The sequence below is a fragment of the Nicotiana tomentosiformis genome, chromosome 6 (genome assembly GCF_000390325.3).
Source record: "Nicotiana tomentosiformis chromosome 6, ASM39032v3, whole genome shotgun sequence".
In the NCBI taxonomy this organism is placed as follows: domain Eukaryota; kingdom Viridiplantae; phylum Streptophyta; class Magnoliopsida; order Solanales; family Solanaceae; genus Nicotiana; species Nicotiana tomentosiformis.
The window spans coordinates 88,789,473-88,804,920 of record NC_090817.1 but is presented as its reverse complement, the minus strand read 5'-3'; the positions used below and the strand labels follow the sequence as shown (position 1 = coordinate 88,804,920).

Below are 15,448 nucleotides of genomic sequence, written 5' to 3'. Positions count from 1 at the left end.
CTACGGGCTACCTTTATTTCGAGTTCGAGCAATCACTCACTCGACCGTTAAGCCTACGGGCTACTTTGACTATTACGCCTACGGGCTACATTGCATCGAGTTCGAATCATTTGCTCGACTGCCAAGCCTACGGGCTACCTTTATTTCAAGTTCGAGCAATCACTCACTCAACCATTAAGCCTACGGACTACTGTGACTATTACGCCTACGGGCTATATTGCATCGAGTTCGAACCATTCGCTCGGATGCCAAGCCTACAGGCTACCTTTATTTCGAGTTCGAGCAATCATTCACTCAACCATTAAGCCTACAGACTACTGTGACTATTACGCTTCAAATCATTCGCTCGGCTGCCAAGCCTACGGGCTACCTTTATTTCGAGTTCGAGCAATCACTCACTCAACTATTAAGCCTACGGGCTACTGTGACTATTACGCCTACATGCTACATTGCATCGAGTTCGAATCATTCACTCAATTGCCAAGCCTACGGGCTACCTTTATTTCGAGTTCGAACAATCACTCGCTCGACCATTAAGCCTACGGGTTACTTTGACTATTACGCCTACGGGCTACATTGTATGGAGTTCGAATCATTCACTCGATTGCCAGGCCTACGGGCTACCTTTATTTCGAGTTCGAGCAATCATTCGCTCGACCATTAAGCCTACGGGCTACTTTGACTATTACGCCTACGGGCTGCATTAGTTCAAGAAAAACTACTCATTTCTTCGAATTAAAACAAACACTTGACTATTTAAGCTGAAGGACGCTCGAACCCGATAAAACAAAGGGGACTACCCACGAGGCCCGAAGGCAACCGAGATTTAAATTCAAACTGTTTATTTAGTTTGAAAGGCCATTTCTCTTCAAAAAAAAAAAAAGAAGAAAGATTTGTATTTACAAATTTTTTGTACAGAAGCGGCGAAAACGCCATCAGAAGTTATCTGATTCAAAGCATGTTGGGCCTCATTGAAGAGATAGGAAGCCCCTCTGCATTCATCACTGATTGATCTTCTCCGGTCACCAAAGACCGAAGGTAACTGGCAATTCCCACCGGGGAAGAGAAAATTCGGGTATCCTCAATGAAGTCGGGGACTATAAAGACGCATAAGATGATCGAGCATTACATACGTCATGGTCGGGATCGATAAAAATATCAGTGTATATCTGATCGAGCTGCTGGAAAATCATATCGTTTCTCGCCATATCCTTTTCCGAGAAACGAGGGGACTATCTGTATACGGTCGAAATAGATTTCGGCCTTCCTACGTTCGATCGAGTTCGAGTGTTAAGAAGTCGGAAAGAGATTTTGGGAGTGAGGTTTGAGGTCAGTACTAACGAACCTCGAGCCCGAAGGTCGCTCGAGGAGGCGACTCGATAATCCTATCGAGCCCGTGACCGAATCGATCCGCTAGGTACTGCTTCGAGGTTGAAAATGCGCGACGCCCATCTCGAAGGTCGAACTCGATCCAAGACTGAAGGGCCCGACCCGGTAACGAGTTCGAGCTAGTATCGAGCTCACAGACAAGAGCCGTTGCAACCACACCAAGAGAGAGAATCTTAGCGTGAATCAAGGAAGAGACAAGTCATCATGAGTCTTTCACTACATGTTTTAATTTATTGTATTTTGGTAATGACCCTCTTCTATAAAAGGGATAATCCTTGTAAGGTAGAGGAAGGAGAGAGAGAGAGAGAGAGAAAAAAAAAAAGATCACTTCTTATATTGATAGTTATCCCCTTTTGCTTGTTTTACTTATTCATTATTTTTGCTTATTATTTTCGTTCTTACAGCCAACAATATACATATTTTCATTTCTCTACGCGATTTATATTAAATTGTATCACATATCCTTAGAACCATCCACAAATCTAATGTTATCCGATTTTTCGGGTAAACAGATTCAATATTAGTTTATTATATGTTCGAGTTAGGGATTTTGGCGCAACCTACTTAATTTATCGTAATATATTATTTGTATTTATATAAACTGAATCAAAGTCAAAGATTATGAGTTCGAATGAACCATTATTAATAGATTCGAATGAACTCATAAGCTGCACTACATCCGATCTTGCCTTTAATAGTTTTTTGTTTGCATTTTGTGTCACTCAGATCGGATCTGGCCTCGAATCAACCAGTCACTTCTAGAAGACCTAGAAAGAGGGGCAAGTCACGTTGTGGCCTTCCTGAAAAGCCCAACGCGGTAACCATGCAAGTGCCAGAAGGGTCCGACATAACAAAGATGGAGTCTCTAACCCTAGACACTGTCAAAAATAAAAAAAAGTTTTGTATTTTTAATGAACAAATTAAGATTAATATAATATATTTTATTATTAATTAATATTAAAAAATTAATTTTTAATATGTACGAAAATAATCAAACAATCTATTAAAGTGGAAGGGAGGAGTAATATTTTACAAGCTTTTAATAATTTTTAACTATAAATAGTACTTCCTCAGTTTCAATTTATATGAACTCATTTGACTAGATACGGAGTTTAAGAAAATAGAGAAGACTTTTAAAATTGTAATGTAAAATGAGGCACATATATTTTATGTGGCTATAAATCATTACATAAAGGTAAATTGTTTTTAAATAAGTAAAGAGGTCATTCTTTTTGGCACGGACTAAAAAGGAAATAGGTTCACATAAATTGAAACGGAGAAAATATCAATTATTTCTCAATCATTATAATTTATTTTTTAAAAATATTTAAAGTAGGGTCCACATGGCCGACCAACAAAGAATAAAGGGGGGTCCACATGGCACTTTCTTTTTTGTGATCGTTCTCCTAAAGAAAACATGACTGTCAGGCAAAGTTAACTTCCAAAAATTCAAAATTCAAAATCAGATAAAGTTTAAAATTTGTGAACAATTTATTGAGTTTTACAAAAATAAGAAAGAGGTAATCATAGGACACGAAAAGACCTACGGAGTTAGGTGAAGGATGGATAGCGCATATCATTGATGAGCTATGCATTAAATACGGTAAATATTGAGTATAGTGCATATATTACATGCGCTATACCTTAACGGACAAACGTGCCGTTGAGGTATAACCCAGTAAAATGATAGTCAGTTATTTTTTTTACATATTTTCATCGTTTGAGTCTAAAAAGATCACAATTTGGTTCCGAACTCCTTCCTTTACGGGTAAAAGGTTATTGGTTGGAGACTTCAATGAAGTACTTAAAGCTAGGAATAAATTTGGGGGAAATAGCATAAACTCCAATCCGTCTAACCTTTTTTTGGAATTGTATTAATCAAGTATACCTTTGGAGACCCTGGTTTCAAGAGTAGCAAATATACCTGACTAATAACAAATGTAGAAATAGGCAACAACAAATCCTTGAAAGGCTAGATAGGTATTTTGTTAATAACTCATGAATCAATGAATATCTAGATGCCAACCCACTCTGACCGCTGTCTCTTTCGGATTAATACTTGTGAAAATAATGTGACCAACATTAACAGACCATTTAGATTTGAATTCATGTAGTGTAGCCACCCTTCTTTTCATGGTTTGATTTTGCACTCTTTCATTAATGTTGATAGTCGCATCTCGCTACCAAAAAATTTCAAAAAGATATCTCCAAGAAAAAGAAATGCTTCTTTCAAGGATTGCAGGAATCCAGAATTCCGCCAATATCATTTCAGTGCCTTCCTTAGTTGATGAATATGATTTTGTCTTAAGGGGATGCCAACATTAATTCAATCACACATCTATTCAATATGAATAAGATCCTATCCCTTGAGGATGATGTTGGTAATTGGTTACATGATGAAGTTGATATTAGGAATGCCATCCATAATTATTTCTTCATTAATAACTACACCACCTCTTGCACTTCCTCTGTCTTTTTTAATTGGGACCTTTATTAGCCTCCTCAGATTCTATCTCCCTCATAGCAAACTAATCTCTCTGCCCCTCTAAGAGATAGTGAGATCAAGCATGCAATTTTCTCATTGCAAGCCCTTAAGGCTACAGGCCCTGACGGCTTCCATCTAATGTTTTATCAAAGATAATAGTCTACTATCCAAAATACTATCATTCAGTTCTGTAGAAAAGTCTTTGATACATGCATTATGGATCCTGACATAAAATCTACCCTAGTTAGCCAAATTCGTATATGTGCTAATGTACGTATGCTAAAGAACTTCAGGCCAATTGTCTTATGCAACACCATTTACAAGACTATCACCTAAACTATTATGAATAGGCTTAAACCAATTCTACCCTTCATCATCTGGCCTAATCAAGTAAGCTTCCTCTCCAATAGGAGAATGGCTGATAATGCCATCATTGTTCAGGAATACATCAACCACTTTAGAAACATAAAGGCAAAAATGGCAATATGGTTCTGAAAATTGACTTGAAAAAAGCCTTTGACATGCTTGAATGGTCCTTTATTAGGGACAGTCTATTGGCTTTCAACTTTCCCATCACTACTGTTAATCTCCTCATATCTTGTGTGAGTTCCTCCGATATCTCTGTCTTGGTTAATGGTAGGAAGACCTCTTTTTTCAAACCAACCAAGGAAATTATGCAAGGATCTCTCTCTACCTATTCTTCTTCTACATGGAAAGGATTTCTAGAAGTACTAAGTTTGAAGTAGCCTCTAAGAATTGGTTTCCTATCACTATCAGCATCAACAGATTTGGTCCGAAGATTTTTCATCTATTCTTTGCTACTTATCTCACCTTATTTGCTGGAGCCAATGACAAGAATTGCCAAACCATTCTTCAGACCCTCAATGATTTCAATATGGTATCTGGTCGGCAGATCAAATTTGCAAAATCTAAGGTAATCTTCTCTATGGAATCTTACTATGGTGACTTGACCATCAAAGCAAACAATATCTTTGGTAAAGTATATGCGATTCCCTCATACTACTAACAATTTGGCTGAACTATCAGCTCTAATATAGGGTCTCAGACTTGCAAAGGATCAAAATCCTGTTGAAATTGCAATAGAATCCACTGAGGTAATTAAAATGCTTAGCAAGGGCAATGTAACTTATGAACCTATTGGATCTGGGGAATCCACAAATCAAGCACAACTTCAGGAAGCAAAACAAGGTAGCTGATAGAGGGCGCAAGGAGAAAACTTTTTAGGAATCTTAATTACCATTTTGGTAGTTCCTCTAGAAATTACTTTTGATAGACAAATAACAATATGTAATAATAATGTAGCCATAAATACTATAATATCATGTAAATTTAATTAACTAGTATATATATAAAATAACATAGAATTCAAACTATTTATTTTAATTTTAAAATTAACAAGAAGAGTCTCACGCACCGAGAAAATGACTAAAGAGTCTATATAATCGATTTATATAGACTAAAAAAATATAAACAGTAAATCCAGCAGGTTGTTTGCTTAAAGATCTTGTTTTGCTTCTTTGGGCAATGCCAAAATAAGTAAGAAAAACTAGAGAAATCAATTCATTTAATTTCTTACAAGTATCCTTGTACTATTGTCCCTCTTATTTGATCGTTTTTAGTTTTGTTTTTTAAAATTGTTTCAAACACAAAATTGAGGAGAACATGTTTTCAATATGAAAGGACCACAAAATCAAGGAAAATCTATAAGGGCCTACTTGAAGTAGTGATGTTCAGTCTAGTACGACAGTCAAGTGGGCAAGCGCCTGCTCATGCTTGAAAATGATATTGTCATTTACTTCACATGGTGTGGGGCAGCTTATATTGTACTTAATCACTGTTTAACTTCAAATATAGAAAGAGTTTTGTTTTTTACAAAATGTCTCTTTGAATTCCTCTGTTGTCATTAACATATAGTAGTAGCAGGTAGGTCATAATAGTCGTTCTTCTTCCTCTTCATTTTACTTTTCGATTTTAAGTGCTATACATGGATGGGTAGGTAAAAACAGGGTCATTTTAAAGGTAACTCTATTTAATAAATATGATTAATAATATAGAATAAATGGTAAGTAACATGTTATAAAATGTCTAATCGCATGTTGGTATAAAAATTTATTACATACTATTAAAAATCCGGTAAAATCCAACCGAGATTTACCGACCAACGTTGGTCGGTCAAAAAAAGCGACCAAAAAAATCGTTCAAGGCGGACGGAAACTACCAAAAAAATATTTACATTTTTAAATGACATACCGACCGATTAGTCAAATATTTGACCATAATGGTCAGACTTGCTTAGTCAAAACACTTTTTTGATTACTGACCAACATCGGTCGGTTAGGTGGATCCATATTTTTAAATTTTAATAATTATATTATAATTTAAAATATTTTATAAAATTTATAGTTGAAGTTACCGACCAAAGTCGGTTGGTTATTACAAGAGAACATTTTACCGACCAACTTTGGTCGGTAGCTGTAATTTCTGGAAAATAACCGACCAACTTCGGTCTGTTCATAGGTCAAGTATGGTCAAACTTTTAAATCATATTAAAATTTACTATCTAAATAATATAAATATAATCCATTAACACTTTATTTTGTAATACAAATAATGAATGCACTAACATATACTATAACAAGCTATACATAGTTAAAGTAGTACAACGAATTCTCTCTCTCTCTCTCTCTCTCTCTCTCTCTATATATATATATATATATATATATATATATATATATATATATATATATATATATATATTAGGTATAGCCGCATCTAAGAACGCGAAGCGCTAGGGCTACAGGTGTCACGACCCGAAATTCACTAAAGGTCGTGATTGCGCCTAACACCGCCGTCAGGTAAGCCAACGGCGATTGATCAACTTGTTTACTCATTTTACTACTTTGAAATCATATTTATATTAATTAAATAGTATAAAATAGAATTTACATGGTAAATGATAATATTTACACGAACTACAATAATGAACAACCCGTAGGAACCCCCAAAATCCGGTGTCACAAGTGCATGAGTATCAACTAGAAAATATAACAAAATACATCTGTTTGGAATACAAGTTAGACATGAGAATATAAATAACTTTGATGGAGACTCTGCAGGCTGTGGATCGTAACATAGAATGCAGCTCACGGTAAAGTGCCCGCAATAGCCGCGCCTTTGCGCCCAAAAGACCACCAGACATATATGTACCTGCATAATAAGTGCAACAAATATAGCATGAGTAAGTAAATCAGGGCGTACCCAGTAAGTATTTAGCCTAACACCAGAGAAGTAGTGACGAGGGGTCGACATTGATACTTACTAGTGGTCCAATAAGACAGATACAATAGAAGTATACAGATGTGGGGCAGGGTAAATAAACGAAATAACAAGTATAAATACGTGGTAAAATTCTCCTCTCAACAATAAACTCAAGCTCTCAGCTAGTAGTTACCTTCTCAATCGGAGTATATATATAATGGACCTCACCAGATAGGTCGTCACAGTTCAAATCAGGAAAACTCACATATATACTAGCTTCTTGTCAAATATTACGCATAATTTCATAAGGGTATTTTAGAAAAATGGCGAGGCGTATGGCCCGATCCTATCATAATGTGTGCACTGCCGAGGGTCGAACGACACGAACTATAGATACATCTATTACATTGCCGAGGCGAACGACCCGCTCCCATGAGAGTGTGATACATAATCCTGCCGAGGCGAATAGCCCGATCCCATCATAATGTGAGCAATGCCTAGGTTCGAATGATACGAACCATAAATGTATCTATTATACTGCCGAGGCGAACAAATCGATCCCATTAGAATAAGAAGCTTTAACGGGTCCTTGACCCCACTCATGAATAGACGTGTGAGATATAATTTTTTTAAGAAAAACCTTTCGAGGAAAATGCATAGCATGGGAGAAATTCATAAGAGGAGTACAATTATTCCGCAGCTAATCATGAAGCCCGTCAAATCTCTACAATAGCAAGTCTATCACTCTATGCAAATCTAATCTCAAGTCGTAACGTAAAATAAAGGAATTTAATAGGCAAGGGACAACTCAAATAGTACAGTTATAACATGGCGGGAACCTAAGTCTACCCGGGCATAACATGAATCTAGTTACGCACGTACTCTCGTCACCCTGTGCGTACGTAGCCCCTGCAACAAGTAGCACATAACAAATACATAACCTAGGGGTAGTGTTACAACCCAAACTCGCGTACCTTAGATCACGCCGTAAGTTAGTCGACGTAAATCCAAGAAGAGATTATCTTTGAGATGATAAGAAGTTGATCCTATTGGTCTTAAATGATATAAGGGTGTATAAGAGTGGTTAACAAGTATTAGAAGTTAAACGAATCAAGGATGTTGTAACCCGTATTTTCGGGTAACACTATAGGTGATTAATTGTCCCAAGAGGTCATGTTTTAACGTATTTGAATCATATAATATCCGTATCATAAGTCTTGAAGTAAAGCGAGTTATGAAACAAAAGTCGATAAAAGTTGTCGCAACTTACATTTATAATTTTACTTAAACTTTAGGTCAAATGTTACTACATTTTTCTCCCAATGTACTTGGAATTATGGGATGATATACCTATCAAATTGAATATCTATGAGTCTAGTTTCCAACGCATTAAACCGTTCGTCGATACGATCTCGGAATAGAGAGATATTCGCGTTTTTGCGAGAGTGCGCCAAACAGCTCTCTATGGGCCCCACATAGGCGGTTTAAGACATATGGACATATATAAGATACCTCAACCCCGTTTTAAGTCATTATTCAGACCTTAGAATCCTAAAAATACTCTCTCAAGGTTCTCTCATGATCCAAGACCCAAACAAAGGGCAAACAACACAAATCAAGCGTCGGGAATCCCGTGGCGCTAGAAAGTTTCTTGTTCTTCTTGTTGTTGCTGATTTTTGTATTGTTCCAGCTCGTGTGGGAGGTTGTTTTAAGTGTTTTATGTTCTGTAAATACTCTTTCAAGTTTTAATAGCAACCCTAGGTGATTTAAAGTCTTCTAAAGTAATTCTAGTGCCGAAAAACCCGAATTAATTGCTAGTTTCGCTTCCTTGTTCTTGTGGCAGAATTGGAGGGATATTTTCTGGAAAATTAAGGTCAAATTGGAGTTGTTATTTCTGTTTAAAGGTAAGGAACCTCTTACTCTATATATATATTTAAGATTATCCAAGTTGCGGCTAAGTCGTTGAAGCTAGAACTTGTGAAATATATATATCGAAAGGCTTGGTAGTAATGTTGTTGGTTGGTGGACTATTTTGGAAGGCTCAATATGATTATTAATGATGTTGTTTGGGTTGTTTGGTGATTGTATTGATTTTTGGGAAGTCATATAAATAGGGAAGGTGTTGTTCGTTTCATCGTAAAATAGGTTGCGGTCGATACATAATAGTTACGACGCTTAAACGATAATGATAGTGTCATTTCTCTTATTGTAGACTAAGGAGTCGTGACATTTGCATAGCTTGAGGTTGGACAGTATATACAAGGTATGTGAGGCTATCCCCTTCATTCTTTTGCATGACTCCGATTGTACATAATGTAATGAACGATCGGAGTCATGCAAAAGAATGAAGGGGATAGCCTCCGATTGTACATTACAGTATATTCTAGTATTCAGTGCAATGAAGCCAAACGTAGATGTAGGTATCTGAAATTATTCCTAATTTTCTTTACTGTGCTTCAACTTTGTAGAATACTAGAATTTAGTAATAGTTAAAACACTACTGCCCTACTCATCTCAATAATCATTTTTGTAAATAATAATTTCGACCATCAAACATCGGAACCGACCTTAGCTCAGTTGGTAGAGCGGAGGACTGTAGTTGGTTAATTACCTGGCAAAAGATCCTTAGGTCGCTGGTTCGAATCCGGCAGGTCGGAGTATTTTTTTTGCTTCACCAATTTTTGGTTTCCCCAAAACATACGGATTGATTTTTCCTTTTAAAAAAACTTGTGACTGGAAGAAGGACAGCTAACTCGTAGATGGACTATTAAAAACTAGGAAAAAAGTAATTTTTTTGAAATTTGTGGTCAAAAAAAGGGGCCAGAATATTTGTGTGGTTATAAAAGCTTCTCATTAATGGTAGAATTGTAAGTTTTAAGCAAAAATATTTTCAAATTTAAAAAGGGGTCATTTTTTTAGAACGGACCAAAAAAGAAATAGGTTCACATAAACTGAAACGGAGGGAGTAGTATTTTATATTTATCTACATGTAATCTATGCGGAGAAATGTCTCCAATCTCCATCCTTTGCGTTGATCGTTTAAAAAGAAACAACATGGTCAAACAGTAGCGGAATTCGCCTAAAAAATAGGTGAATCTAGTTGTTTAAAAGCAGAAAGAGGATCAATTAGCGTGTATCACTCTTAATTTAACTCAAGAAAATTAATTCTACATAAATGTTGCTGCTAATGTATTGTATTCGATGTATTCACGCAACTGAATTTATAAATACAATGACTTAATAAAAAAAAATGGTGTATACCGTTCTATTCAATTCAACTATATACATTGTATTCAATTCACCGTATTCAATTTACTATATTAAAATAACAAAAAATTATAACGAAATACATAAATACAAGCGAAAAAATAATGTATTTATACAAAAATACAATGTATTTGAATATATTTGTGCATAATATAATGTATTTGTATCATTGTATGCGACTAAAAAAGCAAAGAAGAGAAGAAAGTTAGCCGGAGAAGGGTTTTCCGGCCAAGAAATATATTGTATACATTGCATTAAAACTAAAAATGGAGACGAACAGAAACCCGACCCTCAAATCTTCTTCCACGTAGCCATGGCCAGATCTGTTCGCCTAAGAGGAAGAGCCAATAATGGATGATGACGCCGACGATTCTGACTCATAATTATGTTGAAATTGATGATTCATCGTTTAAAGAACTTCTGCCATATTATTCATCCAACGTTCATGTTGGTGTACACACTGTAGATTGACTGAACCTGTAGAAGTATTTTCAATTGCAGTAACCCTAGATGATTCGGCCACAGAATTTGCGATTAGAAGCAGGTATTTTGCTCGAAGAGAGAGAAAAAAGAGAGAAAGAAAGAAGAAAATTTTTGCTGAGATTTTGAGAGAGAATCGTGTGTTAACTGAAAGAAAGAGAGAGAAAAAATATAAATAGTATATTTCACACCTCAATGGTAGTATATACCATAAATACCTATTTTGCTATAAAATATAAAAGGTAGTTATAGAAAATAATATTTTAAAATAATTTTAATTTATAATAAATAGGGTGTATACCTTCGCAATAGAAGGTAAAATTTGCTTTAGTGAAACATGCTAAAATATAGGCAAGTATATTGGCCTTATTATAAGCCCAAACTTCGATAGATGCCAAAGTCCGTCTCTAACTATTAGCCGTCTCTGACTATTAGGTGGAAGAGGCCCAAAAAATACAAAGGGATGGAAAATAGAATGTAGAAGAACATTTAGTGAAATTAGAACCTTGCACTTGAGCAGCGTAGGGTGAGAATGATATTTGCAAGGCACCCAATCCCCATCTCTAAATGAGAAAGATAGAATTTTGGTAGAAATGTATTCGTAATTTAAATTTGATAAATTTAACCTTTTAGTTTTTATCATTAAATTTATTATATTATTATAATGGATTTATCTTTTAAAATTTATTGAAATTTTTGTGATTTTTACAAATAAATTTATGTTGAATGCTGAAATAGTAAATTCAATCAGACTAATTAATTATATATTACATGCGTCTCTGCATGCATGAGAAACAATAACTACAATTAGGACAAACTTTGACGTATACCTTTAATTGGCAACCTTTGCCTTTGGTTTCAATGCACAACAACTCCTCCACTTGGAAAACAAGAAATATTGTTTTTTTTAATTAATTATGATATAGGGTAAAATTGGTTTATATTAAATAATCAAATGATTTCGTGACACGTGGAACTGGAGGCAGGCGGAAGATGAATCGAGTAAGAACCGAGATCGAGGACAACAATTGAAGTTGGTATCAGATAGATCTCGAAGGGAACATAGTCAATGGAAGCAGAACGAATGTTTGTCACCAGAAGACATTTAATGAAGAATATTCCCTAATATTAAATAGGCAGCCGTTATAAAGAATTTTAGCATTCATGGCCTACTGTTACACCCTCGTCAATGGACCCCTTTACTGTTATTTAGTAGGGGCTTGATCCTAGGATCTTGTTTTCTAGGTATAACTATAAATAGTAGTTTCAATCTCTGTTTTAAAAGGCATTTCTGGGGCGAGCCCCTGGGCGATGGTGTGGGGTGAAAGTCTCAAGAGGCATACGCCTCGCAATTTGGAGCGTACGCCCGTGCGTTCGAGGCACGTTTTTTTAGTAAAGAGTAAGCCCCAGAGATTTTTTCAAATTAAAACAAAATTTATTGAATTAGTTCTTCATATAATACCCAAATTCTCAAAAGTCAGTTTGGTAATTACTTAAAAGGTTTAAAAATGAACTCAAAAGTATTAAATTTAAAAGTAAAGATCTTTTTTTATTGATTTAAGACCTAATTCATGATTTTTTCAATTTTTTATCTTGTCCGCTAGTCTGCTAATATCTCCCAAAAGCAACAAATATTTAATTTTTTTTACAAATACAAAGAGAACTACATTCTTCTTCATAGCAGCAAATTCAAAGTTCAAATTGCAGGTTAATCATCCTTTTTGTTCCTCCATATAGAAAACTTTATTCTTTTAGACTCAAATTACTTGTGCTTGTAAGTAACGTACAATAGATTATTTTGATTAGTTTTTTTGTGGGGATGGAACACACATATATATAGTTTTCTTCAATCCTTATGCAATTTTACCTGTTTATAAATATTTACTGTCATTATATTATTTTATAAAATATTAAAAATTAAATACCTATGGGGCTTACTCCCCGTGCCTCGGGGCTTATGCCCCGCTGAGGCATATGTAAAATACCTCACCTTACGCCTACAACTTTTAAAACACCGGTTTCAACAACCATTGTAGGGACACAAGGTCTATGGCAAAACTTATGCTACATTCCATTCTCAAGCTAAATAATACAATTTTTTTTCTACTTTAGATTGCTATTACTTATGTCCTCAAAGGCATCTCTCCCGGAGCCTGATCTGCTATTTCTTTTGGTTTTTACGCTAAGTGTTATTTTTAATCTAATTTATTTATCAATTTGGATCAAATCAGTTCGCTTGTTGATGTTAGGCTAAAAATCCATGTTTTTGCATGTAATTTGTCTTGCATTATACCTCAATCTTGTTAACTTTGGTGTAAATATTTGTGGCTCGAGCTTAATAATAGTGTTTATATGTGTAGGAGTCAATTTGAAGTGATTTGACAAGCTTGCATGCAAAGTGAAGTAAAAAGCAGAAGAATTTGGAAGGAGTATGATTTTGGTACCCAGGTTGGCCCCAGGCACCAACCAAAACTCTAATGGCAGAATATCACAGAAGTAGAAAAATTTTGGTGTCCAGGTTGGTGCCAAGCGACATAAGGAGTTTGGACCTTATTCACAGACGGAGTTTCCAATGTGAAAGGGTCTGGGCTCGGGGTGGTCCTAATCACTCCTTAGGGGGAGACCCTAAGGCAGGCCATAAAAATTGTTCCATTAACTAACAATGAAGCCGAGTATGAGGCTATGATTGCAGGAATTGAGCTGGCCCGGGGACTTGGCTCTGAGGTCATCGAAATCAAATATGATTCCAACTGGTAGTAAACCAAGTATATGAAAATTCTGAAACAAAGGAGGAGCTCATGCAACAGTGCATGATTAATGTTCAAACTTTGATTACACGATTCAGGAAGTATTCGATCACACACATCCCGAGTGAAGAGAACGTAGAAGCAGATGCATTGGCCAACTTGGGGTCGTCCATGGAGATGAAAGGATCTGACTCCAGTACTATCGTTCAACTTATGCATTCGGTACTGGATGTGGACGACTATTGTGAAGTAAACACAACCAACCTAGTTTGGGGCTGGAGGAATGAGTTCATTGATTACCTTTAGCATGACAAGCTGCCTGAAGACCCGAAGGCATCCCGGGTACTACGAACCAAAGTGGCTTGTAACAGCCTCTTGGGTGGACAATTATATAGAAGATCATTCTAAAGCCCGTTGGCCCGATGTTTAGGATCCTTGGAGGCAAACTACGTAATGAGAGGAGTACATGAAGGAATTTGTGGGAACCACTCGGCGCAAATTCGTTGGTACTAAAATTGGTTAGGGCATGATACAACTAGCCCCAGATGGAACAAAACGCAAAGGCATTCATTTAAAAATGAGACAAGTATCAGCGTCATGCATAGTTGATGCACCAACCGACATAAATCTTGCATTCGGTACTATCCCTAAGGCTGTTCATGAAATGGGGAATGGATATAGTTGGGCGACTGCCACTAGGTCCCGGGAAGGTAATATTTCTTTTAATTTTAACTGATTACTTCACTAAATGGGTTGAAGCAGGTCCTTACCAAAATATCGGTGAGCGCGGAGTGGTGGGATTTTTATGGGAAAACATAATTTTTCGGTTCGGGATACCTAAGGAGATTGCCTGCGATAACAAACCATATTTCATAGGCTATAAAGTCACAAAATTTATTGAAGACCTGAAAATTAAAAGGATTACATTTTTACCAAACCATCCAAGTGCAAACGGGCAGGTGGAATCAACCAATAAGGTCATTATTCAAAACTTCAAAAAGATGTTAGAAGCAGCCAAATGCAAGTGGCCCGAAGAGTTACCGGGCGTATCAGACAATGGAAAAATCGATCATGGGAGAGACACCTTTATCTCTTGTATATGGTGCAGAAGCTCTGCAGCCGATGAAAGTAGGAGAACAGATCTTAAGGTACTTCCAAACGGACGAAGAAGAAAATAATGAGGCATTGTTGGTAAGGCTGGAATTGCTTGATGAATGTAGGGACTTGACACACATAAGAATGGTGGCTCAGAAGCAGAGGATGGAAAGGTACTATAATCGAAGGACAAATCTCCACTACTTTAAAGTAGGAGACTTGGTTTTGAGGAAAATAACTCAGAACACTCGACAAATCAACGCCAGGAAGTTGGGTCCAACGTGGGAAGGCTCCTACCGAGTTTTAGCTGTCACCGATAAAGGTTCATATGGGCTGGAGAATCAAGATGGAGTCAAATTGTCTAGAAAATGAAACGTGACTCACCTTAAGAGGTAATGCTGCCGATGGATCCTGCCTACGCTGAAAGTACGTGCCACACTCTTTCTCCCTTCGACCAGTTTTTGTCCCAATCGGGTTTTTCTAGCAAGATTTTTATTGAGGCAGCAATGGAAAACATACTACGAACGGAGCATCATCAGCAAAGTTAAGACTTTTAAATGATAAGGCACTGAAACAACAAGCCACTATGGGATGGTTAGATAATTTTTGGCTCGATAGAAAAGTCCCTAATGGGGAAACGAAGCTTTCCATCGAACCAAAGATTATCTAACCGCTCACAAGTGTTTTTCCTCAAAGGAGTAAGACT

At 36.3% G+C, this 15,448-nt stretch overlaps 1 protein-coding gene and 1 non-coding gene across 2 annotated transcripts; both read left to right on the top strand.

Annotated features, from left to right (window-relative positions):
* The first annotated feature begins 9,715 nt into the window (after positions 1-9,715).
* On the top strand, positions 9,716-9,810 carry TRNAY-GUA (transfer RNA tyrosine (anticodon GUA)). Its single transcript has 2 exons — positions 9,716-9,752; positions 9,775-9,810. It is a non-coding gene; the product is annotated as a tRNA-Tyr (tRNA).
* A 4,893-nt stretch (positions 9,811-14,703) lies between these two features.
* On the top strand, positions 14,704-15,114 carry LOC138894380 (uncharacterized). The gene has a single exon (XM_070179076.1). The coding sequence runs from the start codon at positions 14,704-14,706 to the stop codon at positions 15,112-15,114; it is 411 nt and encodes a 136-aa protein (XP_070035177.1).
* Positions 15,115-15,448: the final 334 nt, after the last annotated feature.

What these genes read in the sequence shown, in the direction of transcription:
- LOC138894380 (XM_070179076.1), top strand. Translation starts at nt 14,704, where the DNA reads ATGGAAAAATCGATCATGGGAGAGACACCTTTATCTCTTGTATATGGT.